Here is a 20,150-nt window from a genome sequence, read left to right on the forward strand (position 1 = left end):
CAGAAAAGAATCTCAGTAATAAATACTCAAGTTTTTAGCTCCTGTATAATTATTGTGGGAAAATATGACACACTTTATCTAAGGAAGAGATTCTTTTAGACAAACTAGACAAACTAATGAGATCTGTGGACCCAGGGAAAACAGTATATTCATGTGATTTTAATTTCCAGGCCCGGCAAGCATGGCTCAGTTGTTGAGCATCAGTTTATGAACCAGGAAATCACAGTTGGATTCCTGGTCCGGGCACATGCCTGGATTTCAGGCCCAATCCCCAGTAGGGGGCGTGTAGGAGGCAGCCGATCAATGGTTCTCTCTCATCATTGATGTTTCTATCTTTCTCCCCCTTTCTCTTCCTCTCTGAAATCAAGAAAAACATATCTATACTAATAATAGACAAATATGTAAATTGATTGTACCTCTGCGACACCCCCACAGCCAGTCAGGAGGGAATATGCAAATTAGTGGGACAAAGATGGCAGCAGCCATGGAGACAGCCAGAGTGGGTGGGAGGCTTGGGTCGCCCCCAGCGACGGAGGAAGCCAAGCTTCCCGCCCATCTGGGCCGGCTGCTAAAGGAGGGGGCCTATGGGCAGCGGCCTGAGCATGCAGGAGGCTTGGGTCGCTCAGGCCGGCCGCCGAGGGAGGGGCCTGCAAACAGCACTCAGCCCCTACCCAGGCTGGCCAGGCACCCCAGTGGGGACCCCCACCCTGAAGTGGGTGTGGCCAGCCTGAAAACAGCCCTCAGCCCCTTACCCAGGCTGGCCACGCCCCCATGGGGTGAGGGTCCCCACCGGAGGGTGTGGCCAGCCTGCAAGCCCTCAGCCCCTCACCCAGGCCGTCCCCACCCCTAAGGGAACCCCCACCCTGATCCGGGACACCGTTCAGGGCAAACCAGCTGGCCCCCACCCATGCACCAGGCCTCTATCTATACTGATAAAAGGGTAATATGCTAATTAGACTGGGAGACCTTCCAGGAGACCTTCCGGATGTTCTTCTGGACAAAGCCATGGTGGCGGGGCTGAGATAGAGGTGGTTAGAGGCCAAGAGCGGAGGGAAGTTGTGGGTGATCAGTCCAGGATAGGACAGCAGTTGTGGGTGATCAGGCTGGTTGGGGGGGCCGTTGGGGGTGATCAGGTTGGCAGGGGGGGCAGTTGAGGGTGAGCTGGCCATCAGTGGGGGTCAGTTGGGGGTGATCAGGCCGGCGGGGAGGGCAGTTGGGGGCAAGCAGTTTGGCAGGGAGGTCAGGTGGGGGCAAGCAGGCTGGCAGGGGGGCAGTTGGCGAGCAGGCTGGCAGGTGGGCAGTTGGGGGTGATCAGGCTGGTGGGGGGGCAGTTGGGGGCGAGCAGGCCAGGAAGCAGAGTGGTTAGGGCCAATCAGGCAGGCAGGCAGGTGAGCAGTTAGGAGCCAGCAGTCCCGGATTGCGAGAGGGATGTCTGACTGCCAGTCGGACATCCCCTGAGGGGTCCCAGATTGGAGAGGGTGCAGGCCGGGCTGAGGGACACCCCCCATCCCGTGCACGAATTTTGTGCACCAGGCCACTAGTTTGAAAATAAAGAATGTGGGGCCTCTTAAAAAAAAAAAACAACACAAAAAAACCATACATATAATTTCCAGGAGTTCAGAGACCTCCTGTGACATACCCATTACACTCCAGGTTGAAAACTCTTAGTTTCAATGCTTACAGTAAAGATAACTCGCCCTGCTGATTTGGCTCAGTGGATAGAACATCGGCCTGTGGATGAAAGGGTCTCGGGTTTGATTCTGGTCAAGCACACATACCTTAGTTGTAGGCTCCTGCCCGGCCTGGGCCCTGGTGGGGGCTCATGCAGGAGGCAACTAATCGATGTGTTTCTCTCACATCAATGTTTTTCTCTGTCTTTACCTCTCCTACTCTCTCTAAAAATCAACGGAAAAATAAAAGATAACTTTCTCTTTCCTAATTGGATGGATTTGGTCTCCAAAAATAAGGCTAAAACAAGTGAGGTTTATAGTTTTAAAGCACCCTCTTTGACTTTTGAACTCGGACTACAGGATTATCACATCACTTAGTTATGAGTTATTGTTAGCTACTTATTAATTCCTTATAAGGACAGTTCAGTACTTTCATAATAGAAGTCCTCCCACATGAATGGAAGGAATGGTGTTTTTCTGACTCTCTTTCCTAGGGCCTTATCTGTGTTTGGGCCAAACCTCCTTAATTTTGAGGTAAAATATTTTATAGGTCAGTACTGTTATCAGTGCAAGACACTGTTATATGGTGCAATGGCACAGGGACAGTTCTACTAGGAACACAAAGGAGTACAACCTGGTTAAGGGATTCCATTTGCTCCAGAAAAGGTTTGGTTGGTGCCCTTTTTTCTGCTTCTCTGTAATGATCCTGTGGTCTGTCTCCCACATGTGGAGTAGATTATACTCAGCTAAGACAGATATATTTCATTTACCTACTACAAAGGAGCCCACATACCATACTCTCTGAGGTCATTTTAGTATTCGCTTATAGTCTCAGTGAGCACTCTTTTCCTCCTGCACTATTAAGTCTTCCTTTGGTTAAACTGAATTCTGAAAAAGAAGGATAGAACAAATTTGCTTTTGACTAAAAATTGAGACAATGGTAACCTCTTGAATAATTACAGATTTTGTATAAACCTTCACAGCTATTGGTATTTACTGACTGCTTACTCGGGGGAAGGGCGCTGTGGTAAATATCTTGGGATCACAAAGATGAACATGGACCTTTTAGCACTAATAAGACAGAGGTAATGGAATACAAGTGGGATGTTGCAATGGAAAGAGTAGGGGCTTTATTATGAAGCAAATGAATCCTCACTCCAGGAACTTGGGCAAATTACTTATTCTTTCTGGGCCTCACTGTTTTCATCTTTGAAAGAGGGGCCTGTGAGGATATAATGTTTATAAAGACCCTAGCAGACTGCCTGATCATGATAGGTATTCAATAAGTGATAAATTATAATTTTAATATATTTTTATTGATTTCAGAGAGGAAGGGAGAGAGAGAGAAACATCAATGATGAGAGCGAGTCATTGATCGGCTGCCTCCTGCTGGCCCCACACTGGGGAATCAAATTGCAACCCGGGCATGTGCCCTGACCGGGAATCGAACCCTTATCGCCTGGTTCATAGGTTGACGCTCAACCACGGAGCCATGCCGGCTGGGCATAAGTGATAAATTATTAAGAAAGTCTTTAGTAGATTCCCTTCTGGTAGGTGATCTAAATTCATGACAATTGTTAGACTGGAAAATCAGCCAAAATCGTTCCTTTTATAGCTACTGTCATAGACTTGGCCAAATTATTAGGTTACATCAACTATCTGAACTTCATGTTCTTTGACCAAGTTTCGAGGTACTTAAGCTTCTGGAGCCAGACCTTAGGAAGATTTTGAATCATTTATTTGTTATACATATATTTATTGAGGGCTGCTTATGTGCTAAGTGCTAGGACTACAGTGCTAAACAAGGACCTGGTCCTTGTTCTGATGGACCTTTCAGTGTTGGGAACCAGATAGACATTACACACATGTTTGTATAAATAATTAAAATCTTGTGAACCTTCAGTTATAGAATGCATGCGATTCAATACTGATTGATTATGGTTCTCTGTTCTTCCATGGCTGCTTGTGCCTTAGATTCTTTTGTGTGTGTGTGTGTGTGTGTATGTGTGTGTGTGTGTGTGTGTGTGTATCCTTACCTGAGGATATTTTTCCACTGATTTTTAGGCGATGAGAGAGAAACATCGATCAGCTGCCTCCTACACACTCCCTACTGGGGATGTGCCTGCAACCAAGGTACATGCCCTTGACCGGAATCGAACCTGGGACCCTTGAGTCCGCAGGCCGACGCTCTATCCACTGAGCCAAACTGGTTCGGCAAGGCATGTGCTCTTGACTGGAATCAAACCCCAGACCCTTCAGTCTGTGGGCCGATGCTCTATCCACTAAGCAAAACCGGCTTAGATTCTTTAGAGCAGCGGTTCTCAACCTGTGGGTCGCGACCCCTTTGGCAGCCAAACGACCCTTTCACAGGGGTCGCCTAAGACCATCCTGCATATCAGATATTTACATTATGATTCATAACAGTAGCAACATTACAGTTATGAAGTAGCAACAAAAATAATTTTATTGTTGGGTCACAACATGAGGAACTGTATTTAAAGGGCCAGAAGGTTGAGAACCACTGCTTTAGAGAAAGGTAAAGAATAGTAATATGATTTCTCTGTACTTTTGCAAGCTCCTAGTGTGCAGTAGTTGAGTGGGTTCCATTGTAGCTATGACCATGGATTTTATATAAAAAGGCTGGCATTGCCTAACTGTATTTCAACAGGAAACCAGTACCAGATATAACTGTTCCATTATGATGGTAATTACTAGTTTGATAAAGGATTTGAGACCATTTTAGACCATAGGTCTCTAAACTTTTAGTAGCTGCATAATATTTCCGTGCAAGGCTATATCATAATTTATTTAACTACTTCTCTATTGATGGATGGTATGTTTTTGTTTTGTTTTTGTTTTTGCTGCTATAAATAATGAGGCAGTGAATATCCTATATATTTCTTGGCAAACTTTTCTAAGTATGCTTATAGAGTAATTTAGGAATTTATTCGATCAAAGAGTACATTGTGTTTAAATTTCGATAGATATTTGCCAAGTTCTTTTATCCATGAAGATTCTGATTTAGTAAGTTTGGGGTGAGACCAAGCAGTCTGTGTGTTTAACAAGTTCCCTGGGTGCTTTTCAAGCAGCAAGGTTTAGGAATTATTGCAGGATCAGAAAAATGGCGAGATTCCCTGCAGGTAAGGAGTATGGCATATCTGTCTCCTCTGGAAAAGATCTGGCAATTATGAATATCTAGGGAAGAATAAGCACCCTTTTTAATAACTGAGCAGTGAGCACCAATCTGTCTACAGTAGCACTTCTAGGGATGACCCATCTTTAGAGAAGCAAGTGTACTAATAATTATCTGGGATATTTTATTTCTTTCTTTTAGCAAGTAATGTTGGGGGAAAGAGCATAAAAATTATAAGGACCTGAGTTTGAACATCTTCTACCTACTAACTGTGTCATCTTGGGCAAATGAATGAACTTTAATTTTTGTACAATGATAATGACATAGCTTCCAAATTTGTTGCAAAGATTAAAGCAGGGTAATATAACATTTATTGAGGACCTTCTGTTTTCTGCTAGTATTTTGTGGATATCTCTGTCAGGTCAGTTTGTTATTTAATTGTGATTGGTGATTCACTTGCTCATCTTCCCATTAGACACACTGGGACCACATCTTGTGGTTTTGTAGTTCTAGTCCCTAGTACACTGGTTTGTTTCTTAATTGAATGATGTATGCCAAGCACTATGCAAATAGATTTTCTATTTTAATTTTCACAATTATCCCAAGAGGTAAGTATTATTTCTTCCATTTTATTACAAGGAAGAAAGCTCAGAGAGCTTAAGTAACTTGCTTAAGGTCACACAGTAGTGCAGAACCATAATTAAAAAATTTACGTATGTACTTCCAAGCTAGATAAAGTCTATGCTCTTTCCATCAATTCACTTTGCTGAGATAATGCTATAAAACTTTGGAAATTGTGAAATGTTCAAGGGTAAGGTTATTTTGATAATATAATTTTTAAAATTAAACTTTTTTGATAATATAATTTTAAAGATTAGCAGCCGTATATGTGGATCTCTTCTAGGCATAGGTCACTGACTTAGGTGCCTGGACCTGTCAGCCCTCATTATTGGATATCTGTATTTTGTAGGACATGACCATATTGCTTAATGGTGTAAAATAGAAAAAATACTACTTCTTGCATTTTATACTTATGTTGCTTTTAATGCAGCTTTTTCATTTGAGAATTAGATTGTTAGGTTGTTTTGAGTATTTAGTCATAAGGCAAGTTTGGAAGAAAAAGAAAAATGTCCCACTGACTGTCCCTGTGTCATCATAAAATTCACAAAGTTGCAAAACAGGAATAGCATATACCAAGAAGTTTGGCAATAGGAAGAAATATGTGGTTTTACTCATTATAGTTATGTTGAGCAAGGGAATTTTCCAGGAACCTAATTTGGTCTTATATTGTATTTTCCAGACCATATAGTTATATTAGCCAACATTTTATACAAATCAGTTTATTTATTTATTTAAAATATATTTTTTATTGATTTTTTACAGAGAGGAAGGGAGAGAGATAGAGAGTTAGAAACATCGATGAGAGAGAAACATCGATCAGCCGCCTCCTGCACATCTCCCACTGGGGATGTGCCCGCAACCCAGGTACATGCCCTTGACCGGAATCGAACCCAGGACCCTTGAGTCCGCAGGCCGACGCTCTATCCACTGAGCCAAACCAGTTTCGGCCAGTTTATATTCTTTAATCTTTTTCTTTGTCTCTCTCTCTTTTTTTTTTTTTTTTGGTGAAACCACTTTGGGTTTGTTTCCTATCTTTCTCATGCCCGGTAAGACTGAGGAGAGTGGGCAGGCAGGCTGCATCACGAATTCACTTAGGCAGTTGATGAGTTTTAGTGGTGTTTGCCTTAGTGCATGTAATTCTGTCTTGGGGGTTCATGTCTATTTAACTCGCTCTTTAAGCATGTGGAATTGTATTGGAAAATGCATCTGATTTCTATTTTTCTCAAGCCTGGTTTGAACCCTGACAGCACAACTGCAACCTTAAATGCTATATTACTTTCAGATGGAGGTTTTATTCTTTAGGGTTTACTGAGATAACTTTTGGAGAGAAGCTCTGAGCAGAATGACTTACAACCTGCAGGAGAGTGTTTAAGAACTGAAAGAACACTTCGTTTTGTTGTTGTTAGTAGCAGTTGTTTAATGATAATGTGTGGGGTGCCATTACCCCATTTGTTTTATGTGAATTTTAATGTTATTTGGAAATTGATATTCTTACATTAATTATTTTTTAAAAATGTGTCAGAGTATACATTTCAATCGCAACAAAATCTAAGCTATTATATTATAATAATTCAAAAGTTACATATCTTACATATTGTAAAACTTTTTTTTTAGGCATATGGATCAGGCTGTGACATTGTTATTTTGGCAAGTGACTTTGAATGTGTGCAGATCATTCCTGGTGCTAAGCATGGAAACATCCAAGTCAGCTGCGTGGAGTGTTCTAACCAACATGGAAGAGTAAGGGATTTAATTACTTTATTAACTATCTCAATATATTTAACAATCTCAAAATATTCTTATCCTTTTATACAAGGCTTACCTACAATTTCCTATTAATATACCTTGCTCAGGTGGCTACTGATAGGAGTGGGTGAAGTGATAGGTTGTATACAAATTGTAAAGAGCCATTAAGCTGATGATGTGATAATTAATTGTTCTGCTGGTGTATTCTATCTTGAAAGATCTGTGGGCTTCACAGTCCTGTATGTACTGATATTCTGTCAGTTAATAATTCTAGCAGCTATTAAGCCAATAGCAGGGAAGTAAACTTTTCTCTACCTAGCAACCCTTATCTCTCCCAAATGATAATAACATTAAATTTTTATCAAGAAATTTAGCAAATTGTTAGTGTCTAATATAATATTTTTCATATAAAGGTACTTTATAAAGTTTCTATTATTGCCGAAACCGGTTTGGCTCAGTGGATAGAGCGTCGGCCTGCGGACTGAAAGGTCCCAGGTTCGATTCCGGTCAAGGGCATGTACCTTGGTTGCGGGCATATCCCCAGTAGGAGATGTGCAGGAGGCAGCTGGTCGATGTTTCTCTCTCATCGATGTTTCTAACTCTCTCTCTCCCTTCCTCTCTGTGAAAAAATCAATAAAATATATTAAAAAAAAAAAATAAAGTTTCTATTATTATTATCATTATCATTATTATTTTTACTTAAATGAAATACCTTCTTTATTGGAGGAAATTACCCAACAATTCAAGTTTTAATTACTTTAATGAAAGTTTATTTGGTGAATGAAGAATCTTAAAGTTCATTCCTTTACACTTTAAAACAGAGGGCTTAAATTTCATCATCTGTATCCCTCCTCTAAAATTTCAAGCATAATGTACATCAAATTTTGGTTATATGTAAAGTAAATATAGCATATTGTATATTCTAGCAATTCAGTAAGGCCAATATTGTGTAGCAGGATTAAATTACTCTACAAGAATATGAAAATGAGATTTTTCTTGTAATAATGGTAATAATTTAAACAGTCTTAGTATTTTAGAAATTGTTCTTTACTGAGTAATAATAAATTTTATCAAAGATATATTAAATCATAGTATTCATGGTGATGGTGATAAATAGTAATCATGTAAGTTTATGCCAAATAAATTATTCTACAACTTCTACTGTTCTTCCCTGCTGCTTGTATCAAGCTTTAAATTTATGTAAATGTACCATAATATGACAATCCAGTGACATAATTGATCTAGAATTGAAACACTGAATTTCCTGGTGTGCTCTGATACTTGTTTGTTGTTTTTCTGGTTCTTTTCTCATGGTTTTCCTTAAGCAAACATTGTTTACTTTTTAGGGAACACTGAGAGTGTCAGATTCTTCCATTAATCTTTTATTGCTCATCTCCCTAGGCTAGTGGTCAGCAAACTGCGGCTCGCGAGCCACATGCAGCTCTTTGGCCCCTTGAGTGTGGCTCTTCCACAAAATACCGACTTCTGCGCATGGGCCATGAAGTTTCAATCGCACTGTACATGCGTGCCCGCACGTGGTATTTTGTGGAAGAGTCACACTCAAGGGGCCAAAGAGCCGCATGTGGCTCGAGAGCCGCAGTTTGCCAACCACTGCCCTAGGCCAAGCAAGGTAGCTTTAAACCTACCTAGAGATGTATGATAATTGTCAGAGATAAATTTTAGTAAATTATGTATGTGCTGGTGGATAATCACAATGAACATATTCTCTGGGAGCAAAGTTTTTTTTAAAAAAATGTATGACTTTGGTGTCCATAACTATGTTTCTACTTTTACTTACCTGGTTGATAGCCTTTAAAAAAAAATCCTCACCTGAGGATATGTTCATTGATTTTAGAGAGAGGAAGGGAGAGAAGGGGGGGTAGAGAGAGAGAGAGAGAGAGAAGCATCAATTGGTTGCTTCCCATATGTGCCCCAACTGCGGATCGAATGGCAACCTAGGTATGTGTCCTGACCAGGAATTGAACCTGCATCCTTTCAGTGTGCAGGATGATGCGCTAAGCCACACGGGCCAGGGCCTTACTGGTTGAAAGTAAAGAAGGCAAAATTGTGACATCTTTGATGTATTATCTTTTATTTCCCTCCTCTTTTATTTCCTTTATTCCCAGTCCTTGTGTTAGCCAGCTGTAATCATTCATTGACAAGTTGAATGTGATGATTCATAACACTTTTTGCCTAAGTATTACCTCAGCCAGGCATTTTACATAGCTTCCCCCCACCATTTTGGATGAAAAGCTTTTTCTTGGAAAGAACGTTAGATATTAATAACAATTAAAATTACTTTTTGGCATGAGAGTACCTTGAAATTACAGTGCACCTTTTTTAGCTGACCTTAAAATAACATATACCTAATTTAGTTTTATAGGTTAAACCATAGGTCCAGAGGTGTCAAAAGGGATGGTTTTTGGTCTGTTCCCTATAGTTGATTCCCTCTTGCCAAGAGCAGGATGAACTAGGAAATGTCTTTCAAGGAATTATTGGAAAGCAGGCTCTGGTAGTTCCTAGGAACAGAGGGATTTATACTCTTATCAGGTATGTGACCTAGAGCAAAGCCCCCCTGGCTCCCAAACCCCTAGCTAAGTCAGCTCTTTCTTCTCCAGTTGCAGCAGATGTCTCTCTTTCTCCTTGGTCCATTTTCTCTATTCCTTCTTCTAAAATCAAGATGGTTTTCCCAACTGATATTTTTGTTTGATGGTGTCATTAATATAATTTTATTTGACATATTTTAATGCCTGTTATTCTTTGATGTCTTTTTCTACTTGTCATGGTTTTTATATTTACTGGACTATGAAGTTTCTGATAGATGTACCATTGAAATATGTTTTTGTTAATAAAGTTATTTCAGTATTAAAAAATACAAATTCTTATAGAAAATGATGATTTCTTTGAATGGGTCAACCTTGTTTTTGATATGTGAAATAAACCCTGCTGAAATTTTGATAGCAGAAGAGATTCTTAAGTTCAGTAATTTTCCAATTATATTTATGAAAGGGAATAACCGTGAATACTGTATTGGGATTGTATTGTATATAATTAGTTTATACATTATTGTAACAAGGAGGTTATCTTTAATTTTCCTTCTCCTAAATATTAATGCTTTGTTCATTCTTTTTTAGATTGCAGCTTCATATGGTAATGCTGTTTGTATTTTTGAACCCTTGGGCATAAATTCTCATAAGAGAAATTGTGTAAGTATTAAATGATAGTAGAAAACGTTTAGAATTCAATTTAGAACCAAATCTATAGCAATAAAGAGCTTCTTAGGAGCTGGTGCTGATGGTGATCTGGAATATCAGTGGGAAGTAGGTCTGATGCTTTGGGGTGAGACCTTTTACATTCACTGGAAATATATCCCTATGCCTTTTAGGAACTCAGTTTTCTAGAAGGTTGCTAATTGAGATTTACCTTGTTAATTAGGATCTTTCCTAGTTGAACTATTATTTCTTGTCTAGATTACTAGACTAGTCTCTGATTTTATCCTTTTCTATTCTCACTGAAGCAGATTATGACACATCTCTGCTTAAAACTCTGTAATGACTCCATATTTCCCTCAGATTCAAAGGCAAAAAGTTTTAGAATAGACTAGTGCTTTTCTCCCAGCATCCACTTATTACTTCTCACAGTTCATCTTGTACTATTCTTGCCCTCTCTGATATCACTCAGGCCACACTGGCATTTTTACTGCCCTTTAAACAGTTATTCTCCTATCTTAGGGCTTTGCATTGGTTGTTCTTTTGTCTGAAATGTTCTTTCTCTAGATAGCTCCTGGACCAGCTTCTGCAGATACTTGAAATCTTTGCTCAATAATACCTTGATCACCCTTTTAAAAATTGCACTTGCTTCTACACCTTTAACTCCCATCCTTGTATTTTTAACTTTTTTCCATAGCACTTCCCTTGTTTATTTACTTATTGTTTACTATTTAGAATGTAAGCTCCATGAAAATAGGGAGCTTTGTTTTTTGTGTGTTTACTAATGCATCCCAGTATTTAGAATCTATATCTGGAACATAACAGGCTCCTAAATATTTGTTGAATGAAGGAGTTAAGAGATTAGCTAAATTCACTTACCAGCTAAGTGCTCTAGCATACCACATTGAGAACCATTGAGCTTCATTCTGAGTGCTGTGTTTTATTTTATCTTAATGTTCAGAAAATCCCATATGAATAGAATTATTAACCCCTTTAAAAAACACTGCATGAATTGGAACTCCACCATCACTCACAAATAGTCAAAACTGCCAATGTGAAATTTGAATTTGCCAGTAATTTTTAAAAATATATATATTTTTATTGATTTCAGAGAGGAAGGGAGAGGGAGAGATAGAAACATCAGTGATGAGAGAGAATCATTGATTGGCTGCCTCCTGCATGCCCCCCCACTGGGGATCGAGCCCGCAACCTGGGCACGTGCCCTTGACCAGAATTGAACTTGGGACCCTTTAATCCGCAGGCTGATGCTCTATCCACTGAGCCAAACCGGCTAGGGCTGCCAGTAATTTTTTAAAAAAGTATATATTCTTAAGTACATTACATCAGTGGTTTTAATGTTTCATTAAATGTATATATTTGAGTTTCTTTTTAAATTTCCAAGAAATACCAATTAAAATATTAGTTTTTTCCCTGTGATATTTTTATGAAATAGATATCAAATTTTAGAGTGCTTAAGAGTCACCTCGAGTATTTATTAAAAATTCAGATTCCATGGCTGGGAGTGGGGGGTGAAGGGAGCCTAATATATGGTGACAGAAGATGATTTGACTTTGGGTAGTGGGTACACAGTGCAATATATAGATCTTGTATCATAGAAATATACACTTGAAACCTATATGATCCCATTAACTAATATCACCCTAATACATTTTAAAAAATTCAGAATCCAGGCTTCACTTCTAAATTTCTGCTATGTATTTAGTCCACAGATTATACTTCAAGAAATACTGAAGGAAAGAATATTAGATATGTTTATAGTTTTCTGAATGATTTAATTATTACTTTGAAATAGATCTGTTGAACAGTATTTAAAATACTGTTGTGCCCTAGCCGGTTTGGCTCATTGGATAGAGCGTTGGCCTGCAGACCAAAGGGTTCCGGGTTGGATTCCCATCAAGGGTACGTACCTCTGTTGCAGACTCCTCCCCAGCTCAGGCCCTAGTTGGGGCTTGTGCAGGAGGCAACCAGTTGATGTGTTTCTTTCACATCAATGTTTTTCTCTGTTTTTCCCTCTCCTACTCTCTTTAAAAATCAATGGAAAAATATCCTCAGGGGAGGGAGGATTAACAAAAATAATAATAATCCTATCTAATAATAGACAAACATGGTAATTGACCGTACCTTCGCTACGCCTCCCATTGGCTAATCAGCACAATATGCAAATTAGCCGCCAACAAAGATGGCGGCTAATTTGCATACTGATGTCTGGGTGGGACAGCACCATCCCGCCTGCCCTGCCGCCACCCGGGCCTGCTATTTGCCACCTGGGGCGGTGGGGCGGGACAGCGCCATCCTGCCTGCCCTGCTGCCATCCGGGCCTGCTCTCTGCGACCAGGGGCGGCGGGGCAGGACAGCGTGACTCCTCTGTCACCCCAGCTTCCTCATCACAGCTCCCTTGGGGGCCTAAGCCTTTAGTCGGACATCCCCCGAGGGCTCCCTGGCTGCCAGAAGGATGTCTGACTGCAAGCTTAGGCCTGATCCCCCGGGGAGTGGGCCTAAGTCGACAGGTGGACATCCCCCAAGGGGTCCTGGACTGCAAATGGGCGCAGGCCAGGCTGAGGGACCCCCCTGAGTGCACAAATTTTTGTGCACCGGGCCTCTAGTAAAAAATAAAATACTGTTGTGATTGTAGTCTGTTCAGCAGTGGCAGGGAAAATAACATTTCCCTGATTAAAAAACATAAAATTAGTTTTGGATAATAAAATTCAAGTTTTGCAGTTCTATTTTAAAATTATGGCTGTGTATAAATAAATTACTAAGTAAATTAAATAAATATTAAATGAATTATTTCACTGTTGAATACTCTATAATATGTTGAATATTATAAAGAGAGAGGGAATTATGATTTATTAATATTACTGTTCAAGAGGTTAATATATAACTTGCCCAAGGTCACACAGCTTTGCATTGCAGATTACTTTCACAAAAGGCCACTTTATATACTACAAAGAAACCAGAAACACCAATCAGAAAGGATATATGCACCCCTATGTTCATAGCAGCTCAATTTACAATAGCTAAGATTTGGAATCAGCCTAAGTGCCCATCAGCAGATGAGTGGATTAAAAATCTTTGGGACATCTACACAATGGAATACTATGCTGCTATAAAAAGGAAGGAACTCCTACCATTTGCAACAGCATGGATGGAGCTGGAGAGCATTATGCTAAGTGAAATAAGTCAGTCAGAGAAAGATAAATATCACATGATCTCACTCATTTGTGGATTATAATGAACAACATAAACCGATGAACAAAAATAGATCCAGAGACAGAGAAGCATCAATCAGATGCTCAAACCTCAGAGGGAAGGCAGGGGAGGGTGGGGCTAAGAGATCAACCAAAGGACTTGTATGCATGCATATAAGCATAACCAATGTATACAGACATTGGGGGATGAGGGCATGAATGGGGGGACGGGGGATAATTCGGGGATAAGGACACATTTGTAATACCTTAACCAATAAAGGAAAAAATAAAAAATTTTTAAAAAATAAATTTCTTTTTACTTAGATACTATATGTAATGGAAAAGGCCTTGGACTTTTAACTTTAAATCTTCTTTCTACCTTTTAGAATGAAAATAGTTAAGAAAAAAGGATGGAAATTATTCAAATAAATTTAATATAGGTCAGGTTTGTGGATTTTATACTTTCTGTAATTTAAATTTGTTGACTTTATGGGAGGTATATCTAGTTTTATTTTATACACTAGAGGCCCGGTGCATGAAATTCATGCATGAGGGGGGGGGTCTCTCAGCCCAGCCTGCACCCTCTCGCAATCCGGGACCCCTTGGGGGATGTCTGGATCGGGCCTAAACTGGCAGTTGAACATCCCTCTCGCAGTCTGGGACCGCTGGCTCCTAACCGCTCACCTGCCTGCCTGCCTGATCGCCCTTAACCCCTCTGCCTGCCTGCCTCATCACCCCTAACCACTCTGCCTGCCTGCCTGCCTGATTGCCCCTAAACACTCTGTTGCCTGCCTGATTGCCCCTAACCACTTGCCTGTCTGCTTGATTGTTCCAACCCCTCTGCCTGCCTGCCTCATCACCCCCAACCCGTCTGCCTGCCTGGCTGATCACCCCTAACTACTAGCCTGCCTGCCTGATCACCCCTAACCACTCACCTGCCTGCCTGATCACCCCTAACCACTTGCCTGCCTGCCTGATCGCCCCAACCACTCTGCCTGCTTGCCTGATTGCCCCTAAACACTTGCCTGCCTGCCTGATCGCTCCTAACCTCTCTGCCTGCCTGCCTGATCACCCCTAACTGCTTCTGCCTCTGCCCCTACCACCACGGCTTTGTCTGGAAGGTCGTTTGGCTGTACAGTCTAATTAGCATATTATGCTTTTATTATTATAGATAGCACTTATTTCTAAGGTGCATTTATTTTGTTTTTATAAACACTCATTGAACATATGCATTCTAGCCATTATAGCGCTAAAGACAATTCCTGCTCTAGAAGAGTTGTAATTTCAGGGGAGAATCAGATACATGAACACATAATAATTCAGTGTGACCAATGTTATAATGATAGAATGTAAAAAGTGCTAGGAGTGCTGCTAGGATGTCAGAAAAGCCTTCACAGCAGAGGTGATGATTTAGCCAGATCCTGATGTAAGCATAGGAATTTGCAGGTGGAGAAGAGAGGAAAAGCTGTGTTAAGTATAAGAATGTGTTTATAGACATGGAAAGAAGCCTGAGAGAAAATGCTTTGTTTTGGCATGGCAAACAGTTGGATATGGTAGAATAGATAGTAATTGGAACCATTGGAATTTTTCAAAAGAGCAATATTTTGAAAATAATAGTGAAATATTTACATCTTTATTTTAGATCATAAGGTCTTAAGTTGAAGAAAATGATGCAGTGTTTGTGGATATTATTTTCAAAACATACCTTTTTCTTTTTTCTCTTTATATGTTTCAGCAACTCAAGTGTCAGTGGCTTAAAACTGGGCAGTTTTTTTTGAGTTCCGTGACATACAATTTAGCATGGGACCCTCAAGGTATTCAGTAGTTCTATTTAGAAATTATGAAAAGTGAATAATTTGTTTAAAATGTATGACTACAATGTGATGTAATAAGAAAGTGATCAACTGTAAAATTTATTTTTGCTAGTGAATGAATGTACTTTTTTCCTTCTTGGTGCACACTGCTTTATACAGTGCTGAATTTACTATTAGTTCTATGCTTTCCCCCTGCTTTTGAATATTTTATTTTAAGAGCAGTGATGATTTGTTTCTTTAGTGAACATGTACTGCATTTTATCCTTAACTGTATTTATTAAGAAAGGAAATCAGAAATTAAATAGGACCAAAAAAACTCCTATCTCATTTTGTTATTTGTATTTCAGGAAGTTATTCTCTTTAATTTTGAAAGATTAGAAACCTCTAATGATAATGGCATTTGTCCCACTTAACATTCACAATTAAATTAATTTTTATATTCCAAGTAGGAAAACAAATTTCATTAATTTTTAGTTATGTCTTACATCTTGACAGCATCCTATGTGGTATTTTTTTTGGTCTCTTTTCAAAAAATTATACTTTGCTGTTATTTTTTTAAAAAGATTTACCTGATATAAGCTCTTTCTCGGTAAAGCTTTTTGTTTGTTTTTGTTTTGTTCTCAAGTTTCTGCCAAGAACTACTCTTCCTTGTGTAGTGGAGTCTTAGAGCTTTTAAATGGATATGTCCCAAGTGTTTTGCATAGAAAATACTGCTTATTTTTCACAATATAGTTTAGAAGCCCATGTGTATGTTCTTTCTCTAATTTTTGCTTATTCATCAGAACATTCTTTAATTTTCAGATAACAGATTGTTGACAGCAACTGATTCTATTCAGTTGTGGGCTCCTCCAGGAGGTGACATTCTGGAAGAAGAGGAAGAAATTGATAATAAAGTTCCTCCTGTTTTAAATGATTGGAATTGCATCTGGCAGTGCAAGTTAGTATCTAACTCTGTTGTTGTGTTTGTTAATTTTTAAAAAACGTTGCCTAAAATATATTACCTTTCCCAATCATCTTTATTTTTTGATGGTACCATTGCATTTAGAAGCCTAGAGAGTAGAATTTTTCTAACCAAAAGTCATTATAATACATCCTTCAATCTGTACTATAGTTGGTTGTTTAAGAAAAGGACTAAAATGTTTTCATAGTATAACCTCAGGACTTGGGTTGACAGGGTTGGTACATAGGAATTACTCATTATTGGAAGAGATGTGGATGGTGAGGGGGGAGGGAAAGATGTGATGAAAATTGCCAGCCAATCTTTCAAGTGGAAGGATGGCTGAACTATTAACAGTGTGGATTATGTGAAGGGGACCAACTAGTCAGGGAGGAGGATGACCTTAGTTTTTAACATGGTATATTTAGGATGTTGATGGGACTTGTAGGTGGGGTTATAATTTATACATTTTAATTACACTTCTTTTTGAATTCCTAAAGTAAATTCTGCATTAGTTTTAATTAATTGTATTTTTAAGGAGGTGATATATTTTATTTTTAGAGTGTTAAAAACACTCTTGTTCTGATTATGTTAAAAATCTTATTTTGACCATCCTATATAATAAAAGGGTAATAGGCAAATTGACCCTAATGGCGGAACAACTGGGAATGACCGGTCACTATGACATGCACTGACCACCAGGGGCAGACGCTCAACACAGGAGCTTCCCCCTGATGGTCAGTGCACTTCCATAGGGGGAGCGCCGCTAAGGATGTCTGACTAACTCCCATGGGGAGTGGGCCTAAGCTGTTAGTCTCTCGGGCTGCGTGAGAGGGCGCAGGGTGGGCTGAGGGACCCCCTGAGTGCACGAATTTTCATGCACCGGGCCTCTAGTTTATATATACAGTGTCCCAGATTTTTAAAATGTTAACTGTTTAACCTTTTTTTTTTTTTTAGAACTGCAGTATCTGTACATTTGATGGAATGGTCCCCTGATGGTGAATATTTTGCTACTGCTGGAAAGGTAAAGGACCAAACAAAACAGAAACAAGACAAAGATGTTTCTATTCATTCTCATTTTCAGTTTTCTCATCTGTAAAATTGGGATGATCTTACTCTTCAAAGCTGACCTGAGGAATAATAATAGATTTGTAAAAGATTAGGTATGTTTCCTGTAGGTAATAGGCACTGGGAAATAATGGCTATTATTCTTATTTCACCTTTTAAAAAGTCTATATTTTTAAAAATTAATTTTTATCTTTCCAAAATAGCATGTGTGCATAATTTAAGAAGTTAATGAGTACCACTAGAATCACAATGAAAAGAAGCTCTCCTTCCTTGAGGCAATTATTTGTCAAATTGCACATTTTGGCACTTCCTCCCATGTTCCTAAATAACTTGCTTTTGCTCTCATTTCTTGATTATTTTTCCTTCATTTTTATGTATCTCCTCTTGGAAGCTGAGACTTTAGTTCTCTAGCTGATGATTCTAACCCTCTCTCTACTTCTAGCATGTACATACATTCACTTCCCTTCCTCCTGTCTTCCTGATGTGGGTATCTCATAATTTTGTATAAATCAGTATTTATTGTTCACATTATTGATTGTGAAAAATATTCTTCACAGAATAATTACTTTGGTGTTAATAATTACTTTGTTTTACTATTTGCTTAGTTTTCTGCATACCTAATTCATCTCCTAAACCTCTGACAGTTTTTGAATCTTCTCTCATTACAACCCTACATAGGAGGTAGATATTGTTTTCTTTGCTCCAATCTGGGTTATGCTCTCCAAGTCTAAAGTAGCAGACTTATAATTTTGGGGTTTTCTTTTAGCAATCTCAGGAGATTGTCTTTGCTTATCTCCTTTGTTATATTCCCTGTTTGTTAGCATCATTTATCTTCCTCTCTCCTTGATGAGGATACCTTTTAGTAGGTTCCTTAGAAAAGTTGGAGGGGAAAAACATTTTGAGGCCTTGCAAATCTGAATAAATATTTCTTCGGCTTTTATGTTGATTTGGCTGGGCAGAGAATTGGGTTGAAAATATTTTTCCCTCAGAATTTTTTAAGTCATGGTTCTATTACCTCTTAGCTTCCATTATTGCCATTTGAGAAGTACAGTGCCATTATGACCATACTGACCCATCTTCAGCTTCTAGAGGTTTTGAGAATATTTTTTTATAGTGTCACATGTCTGAATTCTCAAATAATATAATGTTTAGTTCTACGTAGTTTTGGATTTATAAAAATGATACCATATAATTACTGAAATACAACTTAAAGATATTAAAACAAAAATTTGTTATAATAGCCATAATGTACTTTTAAATTAATGCATTCAGTAAAAAATTACATTTAAAAATCACAAGTTAAAATTAAATTGTATTTTTATTATGGAATTAAAACTTCCATATTACACTTTATAAGGCAAGGATAGGTTTTCTAAGAACACCAGAATTTACTCAAGGCTTTTGGGTTAATCTCTATTTGTGGAACACTCAACTGTTTTGTGGCTGAAAAATTACTTGGCACAGAGGTAGTTGCTCAACAGTTGATGACAATACAAACAGGAAGAATGTACAACATTGTAGACAGAGAGACTGCAATCATGTGTAATAGTTTAGCAGTAAACTAAGTAATAACTCACAATTTCAAAGTACTGAGGAGTATACAAATTATTTTGAGATATCTGTAGAACTATAATGTAATTTTAAGACATCTGTGATTTTTATTAGAGACAGTCATATGTACTGCTCATATTACTTTGGTTTGCTTATATCATAACTGAAGTTTAACATTAGTGATTTTATAATTAACAATTATGAAAATAGAAACATAATTAAAAAAATTTTTTAACCAAGGAGTGAGGATATTTTTGCAATTGATTTTTAAGAGAAAAGTGGAAGGGAGGGAGGAGGAGGAGAGAGAGAGAGGGAGAGAAACATCATGTGAGAAAGACATTTTGATTGGTTGCCTCCTGCACATGCCCTGGCTGGGGAGGGCAGAGAGGGAATCTACGTTCCCATGACCAGAATCCAACTTGTGACCCTCCCTCGGAGCACAGGCTGACACTCTAACTACTGTACCACACAAGCCAGGGTGAAACATAATTGTTTTTTCCCCCCACTCAAAGTCATGGTAATTTTGGGTCTTAGTTTTCTTGATTTCTGAAAAGTAGACCCCAAAACAAGGACTAGAGTATAAGTAATTAATATGGGGAATGATCACAAAGAAATATACTGAATTTGAGGTTAGGAAGTGAAGGTGCTGAGGAAGGGTAGGTTGTAATGCAGGTGATTAATAAGGTTAAATCTCAGGGTGACTCTAGGAGCCAGTGTTCCTCACACATCATGTTTCTCATACATGTTCTTTACACACATTAGTCATTGGTTGAGGGCTGGTGAGGGCAGGGTGTTAATTCTCAGCTTTCACACAGCTCCTGGAAAACCTCAGGCAAAGAGATGTAGATGCTGGAACTAAAATGCTAAGGCATGTGGGGGATCCAGTTGATATATTTTTATTAACTTAAATGAAAAATTATGTTTTTTATTGATATAAGGGAGAGGGAGAGAGAGATAGAAACATCAATGATGAGAGAATCATTGAGTGGCTGCCTCCTGTATGCCCTTTACTGGGGATTGAGTCCGAAACCCAGGCATATGCCCTAACCGGGAATCGGACCGTGACTTCCTGGTTCATAGGTGGACTCTCAACCACTGAGCCACTGTCCGGGCCAGTTGATATATTTTATATCTTGAATTCTATCCAATGGCCCCTTGGGTCAGAGGACCTCAGGCAAAGAACCTCCCATCT

General features: G+C 39.0%; 1 protein-coding gene across 2 annotated transcripts in view; it reads left to right on the forward strand.

Annotated features, from left to right (window-relative positions):
- Positions 1-10,356: 10,356 nt before the first annotated feature.
- DMXL2 (Dmx like 2) overlaps positions 10,357-20,150 on the forward strand; it is a 113,030-nt gene continuing 103,236 nt past the window's right edge. The window contains exons 1-2 of one of the 2 annotated variants that reach the window (XM_023751643.1): positions 10,357-10,376; positions 17,297-17,363. In XM_023751643.1, the coding sequence (XP_023607411.1) occupies positions 17,319-17,363 (45 nt within the window). In that variant the 5' untranslated portion in view covers positions 10,357-10,376; positions 17,297-17,318. Of the gene's footprint in view, positions 10,377-16,255; positions 16,340-17,296; positions 17,364-20,150 lie in introns of those variants that run through there. The other variant, XM_023751644.1, reaches the window with a different exon arrangement.

The sequence above is a fragment of the Myotis lucifugus genome, unplaced genomic scaffold, assembly GCF_000147115.1.
Source record: "Myotis lucifugus unplaced genomic scaffold, Myoluc2.0 scaffold_23, whole genome shotgun sequence".
NCBI classification, from domain to species: domain Eukaryota; kingdom Metazoa; phylum Chordata; class Mammalia; order Chiroptera; family Vespertilionidae; genus Myotis; species Myotis lucifugus.